This window comes from Gigantopelta aegis, chromosome 9 (assembly GCF_016097555.1).
Source record: "Gigantopelta aegis isolate Gae_Host chromosome 9, Gae_host_genome, whole genome shotgun sequence".
NCBI classification, from domain to species: Eukaryota; Metazoa; Mollusca; class Gastropoda; order Neomphalida; family Peltospiridae; genus Gigantopelta; species Gigantopelta aegis.
In genome coordinates, this window is record NC_054707.1 from 64,315,577 (window position 1) to 64,340,188 (window position 24,612).

Sequence of the window (24,612 nt, forward strand, 5' to 3'; positions counted from 1 at the left end):
ACATGCATTGGACTCTGCTTTGTACAAAGATAGGATTTCTTTATTACAGTAATAGCTTTACTGAGATATGTGAATACTGGACGTGTTATGCATCAGTCACTAACGACTTCGCGCCTACTGTTCTAATATATATTGTGATGGTCTGGTTTTAAACAACCCCACCTCACCCCCCCCCCCCCCCCCACGCACCCACCCCCGCCATATAGACAACCAAACGAAAATTTATCAATCAGATTTATAAAACAAACAAATATTTGCTATAGCTTTAAACAACAGGGCATCAGAAAATACCTATCGTTTTATAAACAAAATTAACAATGTACAGACAAGAACCTTAAACCCAAGCTAGGGGGTATATTTTTGTTCACTGGGTAATATTTGAGACCTGGCTTCTATTGTTTAAGACATGCTTGTGTAACACCAGTAACAACAGTCGTGTACATTGGTGGGCTTCAAATATACAAGTAGTCGGGGTCTGAATACTAGTTGTCAGCAACTGACACATATTATATTTTAATATATAAAACGACATGGAACAAGACTTATTTCTACTATTATATTTTTAGCAGTGGCTTACCCGGGTACATAATAACTATTGAGACTCGGCTACTATTCCAGAACCTGCCATTGGTTAGGTGTTTACTATACTAATAAACCCCTGTAGTGATCAAGTATTTACTGTACTCAAAAACCCTTGTATTGATAAAGTATTTACTATAGTTAAAACCCTGATATTGATCAAGTATTTACTATACTTAGAAACCTCAAAGCTGAAAACATTTTTTGATCAAGTACTACCAATTTGGTCAAAAGAATATCTGACACTGATAGGTGACCTAGGAGGACCTCTAGAGAATGAACCGGTGGCGGTCCTCTCGAGGAGAGCAAATAGCTAGACATTGTCCTTGTGGAGAGGCAGCGGGATAGAGTGGCTCGAGACTGGATCGGTTTCCACCAGATCCTCACTCGATAAGACGTACAATGCCGCTGTACCAACAATACACTGGTCGAGTCACTCCGTTTGTGACTCCGTACAATTATAAAACGCCGCAGATACCTTTAAGTCCAAATGTTAAACTCTTGGCGTGGTTGCCCGTATCAGATGACTGTGAGTGAAACATATTTTGAAATCCAGACCTGTTTGTTTGTATAGTTTGTTGTTGGTGGGTATATATCTGTGTTCGCCGTTCTATAAATCAATTGGAACAGATGTCGCGATGTGGTGAAATAAATTTGCAATAAAAGAATGGAACGCGGCAGTTTAATAGCTGTTGTTTTGTTTGTTTGTTTTTCTTTTATGGTTTATTATGTTAGGGGTTTTTTTTGTGAAAAAAAGAGAGAAAAATATGAGGATAATATGTAGCTAAATGTAACTTTGGACTTTTTTTATAACTGCTAAATGACATCGCCTAGTGAAAGAAGCAGTTTTTCTTTCATTATATAATTCTATTTCCAATATAATGGTGTATGATAAACCTTAACTCCACCCAATACTGCTCATGAAACATATGGCTTTGTTCTGGTATTTTCAAGAGAGAGAAAACAAATACAACTCTACATATTAACGTGAATGGTTTTCAATATAGAAAATCGGAAGTACAAACCCACTAACAAACTCAAAACCATAGTCGTGCACTAGACAAAGTCCCAAAGAAATTTTGACTAAATCGTGACGGCTCTCGTAAATTATATCAGTATTATATAACATTGTAACAGTAATTTGATCATCAGTTAACCGACAAACATGTTTTATTAAATCTGTATGTAAATAAATAATATTAATTGTACTTAACATGGTAAAGCTGATGTTCAACCACTAGACTACGCGAAACATACTCAGAAGCTGGTTTGTTTGAATCTAACTTCAGTTATTGCTAAGTAGTTTTGTTTGTCCATTTGTTTGGACTGTTAAGCCTAACTAAGTTGGTAAGTGTATACTACAATAAACAGTAGAAGAAGAAGAAAAACAAATCTTCAGCGTAAACCTGAGAAAGATGGCGAGGGACCTAATCAGCAGCCACATTCACTTCCCAAGACTATTAAGAGCGTCAGCTATTTCTACTAAAAGCAATGTTGCTACGTAGTCTAAGCCAGGTTCTTCGGATAAAACACCATTGTCTACTGAGATCCTAAATATACAAGTATATATTAGATTATTAGTATGTTTATAAGTAAAAGCACTAAACCGTTGTTTTCGGCTGTTATTAGAATGTCTTGTTTCACCTGAATAGTCAGCTAGATATTATGGTAGCGCCAACTACAGGCAGACTTAGCAGTCGGATGAATCGGGCATAGACCCAGGGCATCTGGCAGTCACGGGGCCGCAGTAGGTCAGAATAAGAAAAACTGTATGATTCGGGGGGTCCAGAAACCTAATTCGCCATGGGGGTCTACGACATTACCAACCCGCGCCTGGTGGATCGCGTTGTTGTTTCAGGAAAACAAAACACACGCACACACAGAAGAAAAACAATGACGACCAATCGTTAAATTCGTGGTACATACTTGCACGCGACGCCGTATTATATTGTGGAAATGTACCACTGGAATTCAGTTTACATCTTGATAAAGCACAACTTATCACCGGTCGCCTGAACAGAAAAATCAAAACGCGTAAAATCAATTAAGGATTCTTTTGAACAACCTCTGCGGGGTGGTATGGCACTTATGTATGTCACAGAGCCGGGGTATTATCTTAATGTATGTTATTCTAAATTATTGTTTATTCTTCACAGTGACCTTATCAACTCAAGTTTTAAATGATTTACATATGTATAAAACCATGTACAACAGAGAAAGAAATACTGGATTATAGAACATAATAAATACATGTGAATATGTAAATAATGAATGAATTAATGAATTATAAAATGCCCGAATGTTCAAATGATCGAATATATACAAAATAGATAAATGTATTAATAAATCAGTGAATACAGATATTTCTACATACATGAACTCGTCCGCAAAACAGAAGATATACAAATCAATGATAATATTGTTCAAACTGCGGCGACGGGTGAAAAAGGACATATATTTAATTTAGTCTTCAACTCAATGTCTTAATCCATGCACCGTACGCATTTTAAACTGATGTATAGTCTGCAGTCGATGAAGCGTGCATTTTGCGACGAGTCATTTGTCTCAAATCGTTCATGAAATATTTCCCCCAGTCCTTCCATTCAGTACACCACTCGCTTATGAAGCTAAAGCCCGCAACACACGAACATATTTTTCATCAGTGACCTTTTGATTTTTCATCTGTGAAAAATACATTTATAATGATGGTCTGTATATATTTTAAATGATGTAATATTGATTTTTATTGATGAACATTTTCGATTGTTCATTGGTAGATTACACATGTTTTCATTGATGAACTGTAGATTTTCCATCAGTGGCATGCAGATTTTTTTTATCAGTGGTATGTAGTATTTTACCAGAAGAATTAATATTTTTATCAATAGAACGTAGATGTATGATCAGTAAAATGCTGATTTTCAATTGATGAATTGTACTTTAGATTTGTAATTGGTACACTCTACATACTCCATCTGTGTGTACATTTACCGTGTGGTAAGATGTATTGGACTAAAAAAAAACGTTAGTCATTATCTGACAACCCATGACTTGTCTAACTTTACCAGTCTACGGAAAATCGGTTAGTGTGCTCCGGGCTTAACCTAATGAGACACGTGCGGATTTTTTCTAAGTTATTTGCCAGTCTTTATTTCAACAAGGGCCAGGCACGGCGGAGTATATCAACGTTGGAGTTGGCAGTGGGATTGGGATCATAACCTTTTTACACATAATCAATATGCGTGTATTTGGGAAGGGGGGGGGGGGTCGAGTTCAAAATCAATTGTACCGATTACTGCAGTCATGTTACATTATATATATTTTTACTTCCAACATTATAGCAGGCCTATTTTTAATAATAAATATATTAGGTTGAAAAACTACTCCCTCCTATTTTCCCGCCCCTGATTCGTATCTTGGACTACATCTGGCAACTAACTACAACTGACCAAAGCTTGGTAATGATGGATGAAAACAATACATGATGGCAATAACACGCTCCTACCTTGGGGTCAAGATGGTCGGCGTCCTTGTAGAAGTACCACAGCCTCGTGTCGTTGCTGTAGGAAACTCGGAAGCGCTCCACCCAGTGTTTGCGCCGAGTATCGGCCCGCCCCTTTGTCAGAACCCCCGTCACCAGGGTAGGAGGGCCAACGTCAACCTGAAGCCATTGTTTATCTGAAAATCAACATGGAAGACATGACCCATCGGGAAATTTTGGTAGTCGTTAAAGCTACTTGTCTTTTATTAAAATAGTGTATTTTATTTCTATCTAAAACCTGGTTACTTGTTTGAAATAGTATTTTATTTATAAATGCATAATCATATACTCAACAAAATTAATCAAGGGCTAGTGGATATTTTGGCATTTTACTTTATAAGCTTCTATGGTTAAAACAAGACAAATCCACATCCTGCACTATTTTGGCATGCAATGCTGATGAACAACATTTAAAAATCACCTGTGATCAAAACTTTCTAACATAATAGGCCTATAACATTAGCAAAATCCAAAATTGTAACTTTTTACACCTATTCTAGAATATTGGAGAAGAAACCCGCTATTGCCGTATGCACGAATTGGTTCAACTGAGGGGGAATCGACCTTGCTACCCACCAGAACTAAAACGGTATAGATATATCACCAAGAACTACACCTACATTATTTATTCAGGTTTTCTTTTTATTTATACTGATGGAAAGAAATAAGGGGACACATAATAAATAGTCACAGCGAATACTGACTGCAACCAACATCCTGATCCACTGTGTCAGAAAGTTAGCAGAGTTACTGGCAGTCAGTCTCACAGTACTGACACACAATCCCAAATTACATATCTTGGCCCAATTTCACAAAACATCGTAAGCCTAGTTTTGCACGTACACGTAAATCTACGACTAAACCACAGTTCTTATTACTATTATAGTATAACAAATATAGTTAGAAGAACACATATTTCATTTTCTTTTGTCTTTAAAATACACCAGCTGCCGCAGTGATGTCATTTTCTGCGTGAAATTGATGCCAAACACGTGCAAACGCACGACCGGTATAACTGCTAGTAGCAGACGCAAACTTACAATGTTTTGTGAAATGGGCTCCTGTATTTTATACACGAATAACTTCTCTAATAGCTAATATAATTGGGTCTTAAATACCACGTGTTCCCTTATTTATTTCCAGTAGTATATATTTTATTTATTCTTGTCGCCTGGTTAAAATACGTGATTTGTTAACCTGCGGTACAACGTTGCATTCAATCAAATACTCCCATGGCGCTCGCTTGTGTATAAGATTAATATTTTTTGCAGGGTATTGCGACAGTAGGCGAAGATAGAAGTCAAAGATAGGACGTTTCAAAACTCCTATCTGTGAAAAGGTAAATAATTTGGGACCAGTCATGTGGAAAATTACATTTATGGTCTGCGAAGCGCAGCACAATGCCGGCGCACAGTGAATTTTCTTCATACTGCTATCCTGACGACGATTTGCTTTGCTACAGCAGAACACGTACGTCACAACCACACAACACTCACGTGACCAGCATTCACGGTGTTAAGATAAGACTGGTAGCAACAAAAGCCAAGTCGTTTTCAATATGCAAGGAATGTTTGCAAGATTGCTGAGGTACACGAATGAATGTTTTGTAAAATATTAACAAAATATGTAAAAGCAGAAGAAAAAATATTTTTTTAATATTTATGAATTCGACGATGTTTTTTTTTTTTTAAACGGCTGATATTTCATGTGAACACAATATTAAAAAAAAAGCCCAACTAACTTTATATGTAATCTGGGAAACAATAAGCACCGTTAATCTGCTTCTTCATCATTCTTCTGCTCGTTTAAAATCGTGCCCAGGATTAACGTACCTGAACCTTAAGTGGACAGCGGCACTCAATTAGAGTGCCTTGGCCTATCGTAATATACTGATGGGAACACATGGAAAGTAATATCAAATATTGATTGCAAGCAAAATCCTCATCCGCAGTATCAGGAAGTTAACTGTTACTAGCAGTCAACCCCACAGTACTGTCATGTCATTCAGTCCCACTACCCCTGCGCGTGCTGTAACCTCACCGTGGTACAGGGGTGTAACATTCTCTTTGAGAATGGCCAATACAGCACAAATCCCCTTGTTTTTTTTCGAGATAAAATTGAAATTTTGAGTAAAAGTCAGTATCTATCTGTGATATTTCTATTTTTGCACAGTTCTTTACACTGTTTTTAATTAAATTTTGAATTTTTATATTGATGTTGATCATCACTTTATTTGTTTGCATTACCATAGTTTGACACCCAATAGCCGATGTATTTTTCATGCTGGGGTGTCGTTAAACATTCATTCATTCATTCATTCATTCATTCAGTCCCACAATACATCTCTGTAATTTACATTGGCATAACTACTCTAGAAGTGAATTAGATTTGGTCTCAAATACTATGTGTTTCTGTACACATGCATGTCACGACACCAGTAACTGACGTCACAATGCAATTTACGCGGGTGTTTCTCTGCATTTGTCAGAGACGCATAACTAAAAAACAAATTGAAGTGGAATTGGGGCATGCATAATTGATTACAAGTATATAACATTAGAAGGCCGCGATCTATTTGAGACGTGAGGGGTTGGGGGTATGCTGCCTTGTTGCGTTTCTGGCTGCCTTGTTGCGTTTCTGGCTTGCAAAATCATCTTCTAGAATATTATGCGGGACAGGTTTTCTATCATTTTAAAACTGGGATGGGGAACTGGGGTAAGGTCATAACTACGTTGTCGGCTGATGTATGCGAGGGTAAATGTTAAGGTTTTATATGAACTGAAGCTTGTCACCAGCTGCTACTTAAAGCCTACCTTTCAATCTTACCAGTGGGCTAGGATTATGTTTAGAGTAGGGTTATTCATTAAAATAATTAATGTCATTTTGGAAACAAAATGTATCCCGTAAACAAATAGGCTAAATGAAAATATTTTATTTCTTACAAATGAAACTTATTCATGTATTCTCCCCAGCCTAACCCCACACCAATGCTACGCACGTCAAATCTTCACTTTATTTTAACGTAAAAGGGTAATGTTTTCAGGTTATTCACCATGGCCAGAGTGCTTGAACCTTAATTGGATATATGCTCGAAAACAATTTTTTTTAATTAAATCTGACGGTAAAAAATATATAAGATGACGACTTTAAGCTTTTCATAAATATGTATCAAGTACATAAATATGTATCGAGATCATGAATATGTATTAGGTCATAAATATGTATACACGTGAATATGTATTAGGTTATTTACCATTTTGTCCTTTGGCGCACCACGCCTTTTGACTGAAGATATTTCCGTCTTCTGGTTGACAAGAGCTCTTCTTGCGAGCCTGTCTGGCACTGGAGGATGAAATCTTGCCGTAAGGGGGCAGACCAATCGCCTCTTTACACACTACACAATACAAGTACAAAAAAAAATCAGCATTAGAGTCAGCATAAAATATATATTCAAGTTTTTGACATAATATGACAACCACATAGTTAAAAGTTTTATGACGAATATAATATGCCACATGATATGGCATTAAAGGCACACCCTATAATAAGAGGAATATTATACGCTTCTTTGAATGACAGTATAATACATTGTAGATGAGTTAAACGAGCCCCCAAGTTCACAAAAAATGTGTTTTTTTGCAAACACAAATAGATATGTAATAATTAAACAAGACACGCCCTACAGGATGTAACAGTTCGTGTTAGTACGAACGCATGTTAATTGTGATAATGCAGCGTGTTCTATAAAACGACAGTCTGTCTGTTTTTGCAATGCAAAATAATTAAGTTCAAAGATGTAAATATTGGGAGGTGGGGTTTGTTAAAATGTGTTATGTCAACTTAAATGAACGTGTATCTCAAACATCACTGTTCGTGCTTATATACAAATACCCTACGCTCTAAATACCCAAATATCCATTTAATAGAGAGAGAGAGAGAGAGAGAGAGAGAGAGAGAGAGAGAGAGAGAGAGAGAGAGAGAGAGAGAGAGAGAGAGAGAGAGAGAGAGAGAGAGAGAGAGAGAGGGTGGTTTTTCTCAGAAGCTACAGTGTTTTTATCAATATATGCAAGCTTTACTCAAATGTTTTCATTTGGAACGCAAATCACTCGCCTGATACTTTTAAGACGAGTGGTTAATCACTCGCCTGGTATTTTCAAAAGTAACGGGCTGATTTTTTTTATTATTTTACACCAGACGTCTCCAACCAGGAACACGTGTAACCATGCGCTGCTGTTATAAAACTACATTCAACGCAGTTTTAATACTGAACTAATTTACCTGTGACTAAACATTATTCAAGGAGACTAGAGTTTACCTTATTTGAAAGATACTATTTCCTAAAAGACATACAACAATTTTGCTACATTTAATCCTGAACTGAAACAATATACCGCAACGCAACACCGCGGTCAACGATTGGACAATACGTATACTGTATTCTACACGCTTACCTACAGAGAAGAAACCGCCACCCGACACGACGAATTTAGCAGAGTCATGGCGTAGAACAACGAGCGGTCGGTTCAAGTGTGCATATCGACACCCTCCCAAGAAGATTTTAAATTCCTCAACCTCGGCTCAATGAAGTGCAAAATAGTAACGCTTAACTTACATTAAAGCAGGATAAGTACTTCTGAGAAGAAACACGTACACGGTTACAGCGCGGGAAATACAAGAACTCTGCTATGCTATGAAGAATGTATGTGTTTTCGTTGGTGGTATAATATCGGTTTCGTATTAATGACATACCCCCAATGACACCCAAACCCCACAACCTTACTGTGTATCGATATGTTCTGTCAAACACGTATGCGTTCTATATTTATAGCTTACTCAGTTTACACATATACGTTTTCAATAATAATAATAATAAATTACCAGTGTACCTATTTAGTTGGGGATTTGTGGTTTTTGTTTTGTTTGTTTGTTGTTGTTTTAAGTAACGTAATAAAATAAATAAAATCCTTCATTTAATAACCCACTCATTACGTGTTCTATAGACATGGAATATATCTACAAAACTCCCTCTCAAGTTTCAAATATAAAAAGCCCAACCATTCACCTATCCATTTATGTTTACTATAAGGAAACTACTATTTGCCAGATGGAGACTGGTAAAATGGTTGGGTAAAACTGTACTTACATTGACATCCCATCACCTCCACTCTCAGACTCGGGTGTCTGTGCCAGTGGACTGTGTGGAATTTTATAAATCTGGCGATGAGGGGCCTGTCCAGGTAGGAATGTTTCACACTGAACGAGTCTGTGTTTCCTTCGAAAACCTGCGAAAAAAATCTAAATATTTATAGTCAAAGACAACAGAGTAACTTGGAATAACTTGAGAGCGAGACAGAGAAACAAACAGTCTTCAAGTAAAGGGAACAATTGTAACTGATATAAGACAATATAGGCATCCTGTTTTCATCACATAAATTTAATAATTTTCACACTTCATCTAAGGCTTTATTACCAATGTTTTATTTATTTATTTATTTATTTATTTATTTGCTTTACGTGCTTACTTGCTTTTTCGTTCGTTCGTGTGTTTAATGGTTTGTTTGTTTATGCATTCATTTAAGAAATGATTTATTCCTGCATTTATTTATTTTTGCATTCATAAATGTGTTTTCCCTTCAGTTTTTAAGAATTTTCATACTTTTCCTTCTCGTTATTTGAGTCTTTTTGTTCTCAAGTGAGAGAAACACGCAAGTCATAAAACAGCTGGGTATGTCAATAAACAGCAACGCAACAACATGTTTACGACACACGTCTGTCAGGCCAATGGTTGTATGTAAGCGAGTTACGTGAAACTGAAATGCATATGTGCTAATCGAGTAGCACCATAGACGCCATACAGTGAAGAGCCAGAGTCATCAAAGAGATGCCTGGCGGTCGTAGAGGAACCGGATAGTGATGACCCGTGTAAGTGAGGACCAGAGCAACAGAATGACAGAATGACAGAAGGGAAGAAAGAAATGTTTTATTTAACGACGCACTCAACGCATTTAATTACGATTACATGACATCGGACATAGATTTAAAAAGTTTGTTTTGTTAACGACACCACTAGAGCACATTGATATATTAATCATTGGCTATTTGATGTCAAATATTTGGTAATTTTGACATACAGTCTTAGAGAGGAAACCTGTTACATTTTTTTTAGTAGTAGCAAGGGATCTTTTATATGCACCACCCCACATACAGGATAACACATACCACGGCCTTTGATATACCAATCGTGGTGCACTGGTTAGAACGAGAGACATGGTCAAGGACCACTTAGTGAAAGAGAAAACCCGCTATCGTCACGCCATGGGCTACTCTTTTTCGAGTTAGTAGCAAAGTATCAAAGGCATTGCTATGTGCTGTCTGAGGAAAAGAACATATAAAAGATCCCTTGTTGTCAATGGAACATTGTAACGGGTTTCCTCTAAGACTATAACTGTTTCAATTATCAAATGGGGCGTCGTTTAAAAAAAAAAACCCAAAACAAACAAACAACAACAACAACAAAAATCCCAACCTTTTAACTTTCCCAGTGTCGGCTTCTACTCAGAGCGAGTTTTAGAGCCTCAAGTTTTATCTCACGAATCAGTGACAACTAACACCTGTCATAAACAGGTAGTCTAGATGGCTGGCGTGTGTGCCCAGCACATTGTACTTAAACATCTCTTGGACATGACAATAAAGCTAAACTAAAATGAAAGGTGGGGCAGACATATATGTTCCAGAAAGACCGCATGTGGAGGTAGGATAAGAGGCAGTTTGCAGTATATACCACCAACAAATTAAAATTATGTCATTTGCAAACGCCTTCAAAATATATTTCTATATAACTTACGTCAAGCATGAAAAGATAAGTACGTACGACCATAACAAACACAAATGCTATTCTATTTTTGACTTATTGCACAAACCATGCATGGAATGATTCTAGTTTTCAAAATTAATATTAAAACTAGATGTCAGTTATAGTTTCTCTACAGACACTACAAACACATTAACATACTTACCTTATACCAGGACGCCACACAGCCCTGTCATCCCATCCCATCCCACCCCACCCCACCCACCCCAAAATACAAAATATTTTATACAATGAAAAAAAAAAAAAAAAATTAAAAGGTTGATTACAATAAATAAATAAATAATAAATAGTAAAAAAAACTACTGGATAAATTACAGTACTATATATTACGTATGGGTAAAAAAAAGTGCTTACCCTCTGGTTGCCATAGCTGTCTGTGACGTAGTTCCAATGAAAAGCGTCCATGCTGTAAGACACCATAAATGACGTCACCCATTCAGTTCCATCGCCTCGTCCTTGTGTAAGAACTCCAGTCACCTGTTGAAACAATACTGAATGTTACGTTTGTTTCAAAGGGCATCCAGTATACAGTGATAACATACGGTAACTCGTCAAACATAATGAAATCAGGGGGGGGGGGGGGGGGGGGGGGGTGCAAGGGCCCGGACCCCCTAAATTGTGCGACAGTTATAATTTTATTATATATTAATTTTCACTTTTTTACGATCCCCTCCAAACCTCCCCCAAAGTTCCATTGGCATTTCGCCTCATGTCATTAGGGCCCCGTAAATGGATTTTCTGGATCCGCCACTGGAAATAGAAAGAAAGAAAGAAAGAAAGAAATGTTTTATTTAACGACGCACTCAACACATTTTATTTACGGATATATGGCGTCAGACATATGGTTAAGGACCACACAAATATCGAGAGAGGAAACCCGCTGTCGCCACTTCATGAGCTACTTTTTTCGATTAGCAGCAAGGGATCTTTTATATGCACAACCCCACAGACAGGGTGGTACATACCACGGCCTTTGATATACCAGTCGTGGTGCACTGGCTGGAACGAGAAATAGCCCAATGGGCCCACCGGCGGGGATCGATCCCACACCGACCGCGCATCGAGCGAGCGCTGTACCATTGGGCTACGTACCGTCCCTGCCACTGGAAATAGTAACATAATGTAAAGTAAAATCACTACACTGAACGAACGGAGATGTTTTATAATATTCCTTTCATTTCCTTCCCTTATTTCCCTCTGTCTGTATCTCTGTCTCTCTTCTTGTCTTTCTTTGTCTCTGTCTCCCCCCCCCCCCTCTCTCTCTCTCTCTCTCTCTCTCTCTCTCTCTCTCTCTCTCCCTCTCTCTCTCTCTCTCTTAAAGAATATGGCGAATATCTTTCATTATCAAAAGCTAATTCTAAAATCGTACATCCTTTGTACTGTTGAGCTGTTTGTTTGGCAGCAGATTTCTTTTTTGCTACTTAGACAAAAGACAATTGGCTAAAGACATACCATTTTTTGTTTTACACTAGAGCAACCCCCCCCCACCCCCAACAATTATTATATATATATATATATATATATATATATATATATATATATATATATATATATAACTTACTAACTAATTAATTCCACACAATCATCGGGTGCAAAAAATGGATTCGTTTAGCGACTTCGCAATCTCAATAGAACCTCTGAGAGGAGATATTGTATTTTGTAACTTGTTTTAATGTAAGTTCTTGTGGGCCTCTAATTTCAGATATAATCGTTACATTTTATCAGAAAAATAAATAAATATTTTTGGTCATGATGCCTGTTTGAGATTGTCCGTTTAAAATCACGGTTACCCGGCCATGTGTTTCCACACCACAATGGTAATTTATTGAGAAATATGGATAGTTTAAAACAAACAGCTGTCGAACACGTTTAATTTACAACCTTAAAATGTGCGAAACCTTGCCACTGTTTGTGTATAAAGATCAAAGGTTTTCAATAAAGATATCATAATGCTTTGTAACTGAAACCGTCACATTTGCCCCAAAACTAATATCTTGTAACCCTTGGACGCTTCAAATTCCACTTGGGTGTTGGCCAACTTCACGTATCTTGATAAAAAGTGCTTAATGCATGAGGGAAGACCACAATGTTAAATATTTCATAATCTTGATGTAAGGAAAACAAGCAGAAACACGACATTTTGATTCATCTGTTTTGTTAAAGGACGCGCGAGTCATGTGGTGCTATATGGGAAGTCATAACTAATAGACTCAACGTTAGCCGTAAGAGGAATCTGTTTCTGTGTTAATAGCCACTATTACTGGTGGTTTATTTTTGACGAACTAGCCAAATGACCGAAGAAGACTGAATCCAGAAAAGCAAAACACAATGAAATAGAATTATGACACATTAATTAATTCATTCATTCACTTCGTTCGTTCGTTCGTTCATTCATTCATTCATTCATTCATTCGTCTATCTATCTGTATGTCTATCTATATGTAGGTCTGTCTCTCCGTCTTTTTGTCTTACCACAAGATCACCACATTCAAATGATAACAGTTTGAGGTTACTACACATAAAAAATAGAAGATATACATGTGTTTGGATTGGCTGTGGATTCGAACCTTGTTGTATTTGATAACCTTATAAAAATAATGCCAAAGCAAATGCTCATGATTTTATGGACTCACGAAGGACTGTCTCTTTGTTACATACGACAAACCCAGTTAAACAAGTACTCGGTCTTATGTGATGAGCGTTGCAAACGTAACAACGGACAGGTACACTTCTGCGGGACAACCGCAGGAATTCCAGTCATCCGATCCGGAAGGCTTCCCGGCGGATCCTCAAACTCACTGTATCACTCCGCTCATATTCATTCATTCATTCATTCATTCATTCATTCATGTCAACGTATTTTCGTGCTTATATCCAATTATGGTTCAATCACGCTGTCCTGGGAACACACACCTCAGCTATCTGGGTTGTCTGTCCAGAATAGTGCGTTTGTGGCAGTTGCTAAGCGAGGGTGCACGGTAGGGGTGACTACTGCGGTCAGTTTTACTATTGCAATAGTACTGCGATAGTTAAAATACTATTGTGATAGTATTGCAATAGTGATAGTAATATTGCAATAGTATTACAATAGTATTGTGAATTGTTCAATTCCTTGATAACATTAATATTAATAGATATTTCGCAAAACTATTTACTTCAATCATCCAATATGTATATATGTATGTATATATGTAGGTATGCGTATGTACGTACGTATGTATTGATGTATGAATATCTATATATTGTATGTATGTCGAGGTTGACTGTTACATACATAGATATTAACGCACTGGCGCAGGGGATAATTAAATCCTTTCTGGCCTATGTACGTATGTATGTATGTATGTATGTATGTATGTTTGTAACAATGTTATTAGGTAGTGAAATCATGCATTGGTCGTAGATCATATTTGACTATGCATACTATCGAAACTATCGATAGTTGAGCAAACAATTGCGATAGTTATCGATAGCTGAATTACCTGTCGATGCATTGCTATCGAGGCACTGACTATCGCAACATATCGATAGTTCGATGTATTGTTACACCACTAGTGCACGGGGGCCATGCCCCCACCCCAATATTTTTGTTTACAGTATTAAATTTAATAAAATCATACATAGTATGGATTGCCCCACCCAGTCTATAATCCTTGCTACGCCAGTGGTTGGTGATTAGTTGTTAGTGAGAGAGAAGTCGATGTAGTATGTAGTGTGTTCAGGAGGATGAGCGCAAGAGTCGTTGAAACTCGCTCTGGGTGCGAGCCGGTACCGGGCTGTGAACTCAGTACCTACAAGCCTTATGTCTGATGGCTTAACCACGACACCACCGAGGCCGGTAAGCTATAAACAAACACCTGATCCTCAAACACCGTGTATCCACTCCGCTCGTAGGCACTGTCGGTCAGATAGTGATCGGCTGTCAATCGCGCACCACCTGGCGGTCACGGGTGGAGCGGACACGAATAGCGATATGGCGATACACTGTGTTTTGTTTATCGTTAGACGCGTTTCCATACTGAAGGTTCAAACACCTTTGTCGTGGCCACAAGTCCCTGACTGTATTACAGATTGTAAAACAGATGCGATAGGCTGTGAGAAATGGTTTAGCTGCAGATCTCATAGAGATAGGAATCGAATCATGACTATTGAATGTCATTACAATTAGATTCCTTTTTCCTTTATTTGTTCTTGTTCTTTGTTTTCTTTTTCTTTCTTTCTTTTTTTAATCCTACTGCCCACTTTCCTTTCTTTTCTTTGAATGCATCTCATTTCTTCCCGATCTGTCAGTTCCTCCTATCTTTCAACTTATTTCGCTGTCCACATCCACACCCACATCCTTGTCTCTCCAACCGCGACAGTGCTTGTATCTGGTGCCACACATCTGCCATTTCCCAGCAGCTTCCACTGTGGGTTTAGTCTGACCACTTTGGTGAGTACTTAGTAGTTACTTCTGGCATTGTCAAGAGATGCTTGTAACGATTTAAAATACCCCCCCCCCCCCCTACACACACACTACCGACGATCGTTACTTAGTGCCGTGGGTCAGACCAGCTTTATTAGAGGACGAGGATGCCAAGTGGGTGCAGATAAATACACAGATACTGCACTCATGGAGGACAGGTATTAGATCCGTTTTTAGTATTTGTCTTTAAATCCTTCCTTTCCCATCACTAACCTTGAATGGACATATCTTACACATAATTTCGTTAATTTGTTTTTTTTAAAACTTAATCTACATTTGTACTTGTATGTTATTCTCATACAACTGACAATGCGTTACGTATCTGATTCGGTTTGCCATTGGGTGAAAAACTGTTTTGGGATACTGCAACCGATATTCAATTAAAAGTAGTTTAATTTCATAGCACTTTGACTTTTATTTATTTGTTTTTGTTTCAGATGTTTATCTCTCTTGTTTGTTCATTTGCATGAGAGAAATATTCGGGAGTTACATTTACGACAAGCGGAATGCAAGTCACGTGTATGTATGTGTGGTCCATTTCTTAGTTTCTTGGTTTCCCTGTCTCACAATGACATGTAAAATATATCAATGTCAGAAACATAATTCCACTGCATATCGATGTCGCCTATCCCTTTCCTACTGTCATCGGGTGTGGGTTTTTTCTGTTAAGCGATGTACATTTCCTTGAGATGTGATATGAATGAAGTGTGGTTCGATGGTTAGAAGGTTAGTTTGAGGTACGACGGTAGCAAATAGACCACCTTCTTGAACATGTTAAATTACTGTGGCCATATAACCGCAGTTAAAATGTGTTACACTTTTACCTGGCAACTCACATTTCGACGATCAAGAAAATGTTGAGATGTTCGAAACGATTTAACAGTTTATAGTTGCAAGCAAACGCTTTGTCAATTTCTGACAGACCACTCTCTCTCTCTCTCTCTCTCTCTCTCTCTCTCTCTCTCTCTCTCTCTCTCTCTCTCTCTCTCTCTCTCTCTCAATGTCTTACTTTCTTTCTATTAAATTATTTCCAGTTTCAACTGGTGTTTCATGAATGGTATATTTTTTAAATTTGGTATGTGCTGTCCTGTCTGAGATTAAGTGAATAAAAGACTATTGCTGGCAATCAATAAGATTAGGGCTTAACCATGTCCCAATAACATATCTCTTCTCTTGTCAAATAATTTGTAATGTATTAATAACTAATTGCTTTCCAATTCACAAGAATGTTATTTTCACCAATCCGTAGTCAGTACAAACATGATTATAACAAAGATATTTATATTGACGAGACACTGGCGAATAGAAACTGTGGATAAAAGCATGAAATGGCCTTTTTATAGCATCATCTGAGAAGAAATACATTTATATGCTGATCGTGCTAAACGTTTGTTACATATTTTAGATTTTATTCAGTAACAAGCGGAGTTTCTCCTAAAAACTTGGTAAACACCCCGGGTCATTAAACAACTGCAAAATGCGTGTCTGTATTGATGCGTTGATGCGTGAATCATGTTGGTATGCGTGGTCTATTCTGCACCGTCCGTCTAAAGGTGCGTCTCCACACTGTCACTTGCAGTAACACAATACTGTAATCGAGTTATATACTGTATTGTTGAAACATTCGACCAGTCAGCTTATATATTGCAAAAAGTTAAAAGTTTATTTTGTTTAATGACATCACTAAAGCAGATTGATTTAGTAATCGTCGGCTATTAGATATCAAACATTTGGTAATTTTGACGTATAGTCTTAGAGAGGAAACCCTCTACAATTTTATATTAGCAGCAAACTATTTATAAGCACCGTCCCACAAACAGAATAGCGCATACCACGGTCTTTGATATACCAGTCGTGGTGCACTGGCTGGAACGAGAAATAGCCCAATCGACCCACCGACGGGGAGCGATCCAAACCGACCGTGCATCAAGCGAACACTTTACCACCTTATATATCTTTACAACAGTGTGTTGTAATGCGAAGCACAAAATATTTAAGCTGTTATCTCGCCTCTCAGTATTAAAATATAATTTACCAATGCAAAATACAAACACTGCCTACACACAGCGCACGCCTGTCGCCATGCGGTTTAATACTGTATGACAAAACGCGAAAAGCGCACCGCTTAAATATGTTAATACTAATGTGACATACATTAGCGACTTTAGCCATAGGATTTCGAAAAATGGCTTGCGATGGTAATATTAAATTATTAATATCGGTGATCTTTTCTCAACTGCGAGAAAGAGAGACAGACAGACAGACAGAGATAGAGGGCAGAAAGAAAGAGTCCGTAGAACTAGTTTAGGCGCTTCATTGTGGTGGTCGCAATCGCTTACGATTGATTCATTATACAACATACTCAATTCATCACGAGATTTAGCAAATGTCTGGGAGTTCCCGCCTTTCTGAACACACTGCATACTAAATAAACCGCGACCCCTCACCCCACCCCAAGTGAACACACCATAATTGAATCAATTTAGAAGTCTCCTGGAAACACTTCTGCTGTGATACGTGTTTGTTACTAGGAATCCCACAGTGTAAACGCACCGTTAATGAGACCAGGGACCGCTTACACACACGTGGCATTCCGGATGTGATTAACAAGTTGATGCTGCCGTGAGGGTATGCTTCACAGAAATCTTCCACCTAACTGACTGTTTGTACTGAGGTGTATGGCTATTTTCGTCTGTCAAATTTGCGTTGCAACAAATCGTTTTTAAGTCATAACAGAAACTACTATATGAGTGGCCATAATATATTTTTCATCTTACGGGTTGTTTCAAAACGTAACCAACAAGTGAAAGCGAGTTGGACACCTCTTGAAACAACCAGTTGTGAGGTAAATGGTATATAACGTACACGAGTGTAGTATTCTGTTTCTTACTAAGCCTCAGAAACGAAGTTCAAAGAAATTTAAACGTCTTTTCTTCTTTTCTAACTAAAACGTCTTCACAGCACGAGTGTTTGCTGTTAACTTATACGTCAAAGAGAAATCAGTTTTAATTTGTACGTCACAGAGCAATTAGTTTTGGTCGTGCTTATTACATTAAATGGTATGGCTGTGGCGACCGGGTAATTATGTGGAACAGCCAGTCGTGTGCCTATAAATCAATAAAAAATACGTGTGTTATTTCCGTGTGATATCATAAATAATGCATGATGTTATCATTTTGTCAGTAACGGATGTGTAAGAATATCGACTAGTATAAACATAAACAACGAATCAGCTATACTCACAAACACACACACGCACATGTACGCACACACACACGTACGCACACACATATACACGCACGTACGCACACACGCATACACAGTCACAGACACACACACACATACACACACGCACATACGTACGCACATACACATACACACACACACACACACACACATACATACACATACACATACACATACACAAACACATACACATACACACACACTGACACTCACACACATCGAATCTAAAGGACAAAACCGTTATTCAAGATCAAGACAGTATCTCTACCAAATGCAGATTCGAATGGGCATTTGGCAAAATGGTGACAGTTTTCATGAATCTCTATTTAGTGTCTCATTTACAGGAGAACAGCCACTCCCGAGGAGACTCTTTCCTGGAGATTCATCCTTCTTAGCCACTCACATAGGAGATATTTTACGGCTCAAAGCACCCTTCCTGCACCTCTCCAAGAAGACTGCCACTCTCAGACTAGTTTACTAAATCAAACCTAGCACCAGGACCGAGCTCATATTGGACTAAATATAGCAGCGATGACGTGCACTCATGAATCACTGTCAAAGGAAATGTTTTATTTAACGACGCACTCGACACATTTTATTTACGGTTATATGGCGTCGGACATATGGTTAAGGACCACACAGATATTGAGGGAGGAAACTCGCTGTCGCCACTTCATGGGCTACTCTTTTCGATTAGCAGCAAAGGCTCTTTTATATGCACCATCCCATAGACAGGATAGTACATACCACGGCATTTGATGTACCTGTCGTGGTGCTCTGGCTGGAGCGAGAAATAGCTGAATGGGCCCACCGACGGGGATCGATCTCAAACCGACCGCGCATCAAGCGAGCGCTTTGCCACTGGGCTACGCCCCCCCCCCCCCCCCACACACACACACTGTCAAAAAAGCAACCCTTTAATAACCCACCGCACAGACTGTCTCATCAAGATATTGTTTGAAAGGTTTCGCTTGTTTAAATCAAACTAATCGGCAACTAAGCTAGCATGTTTTTGGAAACCATATCAGCTTACCTGCCTTGTTTGTTTCACATGGTGCTATTTTTTTCACAATGTTGAAAATAAACACGTACACGTTAAAAGCTATTTTATTGTACACTTAATTAGAGATGGTAGATAACTCATAAACATGTCTTGGGTTTTCTTAAACCATGAAATACACTCAGCGGAATGCTATCTACCTAGCATCAGCTGCAAGTGCACTGAAATTGCGATTAAAGGGATAATACGACATAAAGCATGTTAGTTTATTAAAATGTATCGGACGGGTAAATTATTTTCGTTCTTGTTAAAGCTGTAAAATATTCGCATATAAATCTTGAAGTAACAACAGTAGTTATTGGAAAGAAACAGAAACAGTCCCCAGGTCAGGTCAGGCCAGGTCATAGGGCTTTACGTGCACATTCAGAGCAAACTGTTGTAGCGCACTCCTGTCTGGGGGTGGGAAGGAGGGACCGCCTGCACTGGCAAGTGCAAGGGAGCACCAGCAGCCCGATCGTGATCGGTAACAGGTGGGGGGGGGGGGGGGGGGGGGGGGGGGGGGGGGGGGGGGTTGGTGTAGGTAGTGGTACTATGGAATTTTGAAGGAGCAAGAAAATGCCAACGAGAAAAGGTGCGCAATTTTGATTAAGGAAATTTGGCGCAATTTTGAGCGGTCGGTCAAAAAAGAAAGATCAAGAGCTAACATAGGTTTTGATTCTAGTGAGTCGAGAGTTGCTCGTTAATTAGACCTATTTGATGCTGGGGTGTCTCCCTAGGTTGCCCATAGGGCCCTCAGAAAGGGCCTGACCGCTTCTGGTCGTGGCATGACAACCCAGGGGAGACTCGTGCAGTTTTTGTATATACACCGGTAGGTAAGGCGCCGTGATGTCCCGGAGGTTTTGTTGGTCTTGTCGTCTTGAAGGCGTCCTCCTCTTCAGTGTCACCAAGTGCCCAAGTAGTCCACCAGCAGCAAGTATTTGGGATTGGGTTAGGGGAGGCCAGTCCCCAGTAAAGTTGATTTAATAAGTAACTATTGGGTGTCACAAGCAAATGGTAATTGTGAAACGTAGTTTAGAAAATAGAAGAAGAAATTTGCTACCTTGACAAAAGCTATATTTCAAACAATTGTTGCCAAATTTGTTTGTTTTTTTGTTTTGGGGTGGGTTTTTTAAAATTTATTTTATAAAATATATATTACTATCGTTTTTTTAATACGCAATTTCCCGAGTGATATATAAGGTGGTCCCCAAACCCCATAATACTAATATAATTTATCACCGTTGTGAGGTATAGATAAGGTTATTCCAACCCGAGGGACAAAATGTTTTTTTGTGAGGGACGAGGTTGAACATGGAATTGTATTAAAACGTATGCGGACTGTGATATATCACACACATTAGTATATGGATATTTGCCACATTCAATAAAAAGGTTAGGCCCATAGATCAAATTTTGATAAAATAGCAACATATTCAAAATTGTAAGTAAACAAATGCGACGATCATCGGACTTGCTGCCCTCCTGTCTGTCAAAAAGAATAACTTATGTCAAACTATTGTTTTCTCATACTTTAGCCAAATGTATTGAACTGTCGTGCATTTAACGCCCAATAGCTGATGGTTATCTATGGTTAGACTTGTCATTTAAACACACATTCCTTTCCTTAAATTAGCGACCCTGCATATCTTCAGTACTACCGAGAACGTGAATGCGAGTCGGCCTGTCTTGTGATAAGTATGCAAGATAATCGTACAACAAAACATGTACGATATCTAACAGATTCAACAATTGTGGTTTGAGACCATAACGCTTGCCAAGTGACAACACCCAGATATTAGCACAATACTTGACTTAAGACCTTCGCTATCATATTAAATCATTATGATCTTCACCGATCCAATCGGTTATAAATGCATTTTTAATCCACCAATTACAATGATATCTTGCCAATCCGTCTAATTTTGCTGGACACATTCCAAGGGCAGAGTACTCTAATGGACGAGCGAGTCGCGTGCTAATACAAAGCTTTCACGAAGAGCTAGCCGCCCGTTTCGTACAAAAAAAAGAACACGCCCATGATCGAATACAGTATCTGTGTTTGGAAAATCAATGAATATAATCTACTGAAATTAAAGGCAGAAGAATTATTGATGTGTATAAATACCTGACAATCAAACTGTCAGCCATAAATATCAAACACTGACAATTATCCCGTGCCATACGGTTTTGTATAACAATACTTGTGTGTTAGTTGCCATTTTTTGTGGGTTTTTTTTTTTTTTTTTTTACAGAGACCACACGCTTTTGAAACACGCCTTATTGTCTGCAAAGCAAAACAGTGGCACCTTCACATTTAGACATGATGTTATATGCATGGTTGAAACCAGTGGCGGATCCAGTAGTGGACGTTTTGAAAGAGAACAACACAACTGGTGGGCAGTGGGGAAGTCTGAACACCCTTCCATCGACCTACGCTTAAAATACGTCTGAATATCCTTAACACTGTTCCTTAAAACAAATGTAACAGTTTCAAACAAGAAAACAGAATAAGAATCTACAAACTGTTGAATCTGTTTATAAAGGGCACCTCCCATAGGTCCCCCACAGTCGTACACAAAGCCACGTATCGTATATATCTTTAAAAAAGGCACCTGCTTTTATAGTGACTACCTGCTCATATCGACCACCTGCTCATATCGACCACCTTCTCTAAGTACCACGTACATTGTAGCAAGTCTTATGAACAGCCGTTTTAGAAAGTTCAGACTGGTGTATTTATTACAGACAATCCATTATATCTATGTTAAAGTTTTAACTCTACCGATATGATGATTGGACAGGATATTACAGGATATTAAATAGTAAATAAGTCCATAATCCAATATTACTCAAATCCTTCTAATGTGCATATATTATTTCTAACCAGTTCGTGTAATCGAAAAATCTATAATCGATTGTATGGGGAAATGTTGACTGTAATTGTTGCTCCAGTTGAGATGATGAAATTGAATGTAAATATGTTGGGGCTTGGGTTTGTTTTCATGTGTACATAAAAGCGGATATTATATTGTTATTAAAGGTAAACTTAGCCATTTATAAGTCCATAATCTTATATTACTCAAATCCATCTTATGTTCATATTATTTTCTAACAATTTCATGTAATCGAAAGTTGCTCGGTTGGTGCAAACCGATTATAACCGATGATCGATGATGAGAAACCTGCCGATTCCAACCCTATGTTAAATCGTGTAAAGGTACCTACCCTGGCCGCCACACCGAGGTCAACCTGGAGCCATTCTGATGACGACTTGTACTTGGCGCACCAGCCCAGCTTGTTAGGTAGGTATATCCGGGCGTACTTCTCGTGACAGCCGCGGTCCCATTCCTGGGGGTACACGGACGAGGCGGAAATCTGCCAGTCCTGGATCACCCCGGTTATCATACCAAGTGGACCATTCGTCGTACACACTGTAATAAACAACACACATAAATATCATGTTAATTTAGAGTTTATGTCAATGCACACAGTGTTCTCTAAAATGCATGTTTAAGGGTGGGTGGGGGGGGGGGGGGGGTAGCAACATATTTAGTAAGATATCAACTCATCAATGCTTGCACAAATATCAAATTTGTGTTCTCTCAAAGGCATGTTTAAGAAGGTTTTATTGGCCTCTGGGAATTGAAAATTAGCGTAAACCATTTATGTGTTTCGTAAATACAAGGTCAGATAACCCATTTTGGTTTTGCGTAACACGTGAACTATGTAGATGCTGTTCTAAATTTAATACATGAACGCGAATTAGGTTGCACAGATTTTAAACTAGGCTTGGGGCATCGACGCGTGAACGAAACTATTGTTCTTGCAATTTTCAGAGGAAACCTTTTAGTTACGTATTTAAAAAGACATTAAAAACAGACACAGAGACAAAAAAAAATAGAGAGAGACAAGGAGAGACAGAGAAGCAAAGACAAAGAATATGTAAACGACAGTCCAAGGGGTACTTTCAACAGCTCGAGTTCTAATCTTATACAATATAACAAACAGTGTTTTTCTTGTGATAAGAACCTTTTTTTGTGAGGTCATACACAGGAGAACCAGGAACAGTATTAAAGCGTATCTACATGCGAATCAAGATTCGGGATCATCTACCTCAGACACAACCTCTGACATCGTCTGGGGCAGAAAGTCTTAACCAACGCCTTACGGATATATTAAATGCAACACGATTGTTTTCTTGGCTCACTCCTGCGAGTGTAAAAATATCGTCAATGTGGGTACAAATACCGCCCGCCATCAGGTAGAAAACGCTAGTACTCAAACACGGGGTCCCGTCACCTAACCCGAATTCTCGGGAACATTCCTCGAATTTGCCCTGTCGTCTGCTGATGATCGGGACGATAAAGCACAATTGTCAGAGTGATACATCTCCGTGGTCAGGCGAGCAGAAGTCGTCACTCCGCCATTGTTTCAGTGTAAGCAATACACTGGGCGTACCTCACTCGTGACTCGACAAGAAACCTCCTCACCTGGGTCGCGATCAGATAGAGGGAGCAGGTGAAAGAATGCAACAACAACAAAAAAGACCCCCCCCCCCCCCCCCCCAACCCCAAAATAAAAACAAACACAAAAAAAATCCCAAAACAAAACAAAACAAAACACCAAAAACCAAAAACCCAACAAGAACAACAAACGAAAAACGTTCGCTAAACCGATTTAACTAATTTATAAATGCGCCTAATGTCGAATGACTACACCAGGAACGAATCAAATGGTTCGCAATCTTCAGCGCTGCTCACTGATCGCATACTTCGGATTATGTCCAGGCGGTCGAGTGCTCACGGGTTTCCTCTAAACTAATTTATGTGCCTTAATTACATGGATGTGATAGGACAGAATACTATGGAAAC

The 24,612-nt window shown here is 38.6% G+C and overlaps 1 protein-coding gene across 3 annotated transcripts in view; it reads right to left on the reverse strand.

The window, feature by feature from the left end:
• Positions 1-24,612, reverse strand: part of LOC121380609 (lactadherin-like) — a 107,396-nt gene that overhangs the window by 18,706 nt on the left and 64,078 nt on the right. For all 3 annotated transcript variants that reach the window (XM_041509506.1, XM_041509507.1, XM_041509505.1), the window contains exons 3-7: positions 22,967-23,172; positions 11,346-11,468; positions 9,264-9,402; positions 7,374-7,514; positions 4,085-4,257 (exon numbers count right to left, since the gene is read on the reverse strand). In XM_041509506.1, the coding sequence (XP_041365440.1) occupies positions 4,085-4,257; positions 7,374-7,514; positions 9,264-9,402; positions 11,346-11,468; positions 22,967-23,172 (782 nt within the window). The remainder of the gene's footprint in view (positions 1-4,084; positions 4,258-7,373; positions 7,515-9,263; positions 9,403-11,345; positions 11,469-22,966; positions 23,173-24,612) is intronic.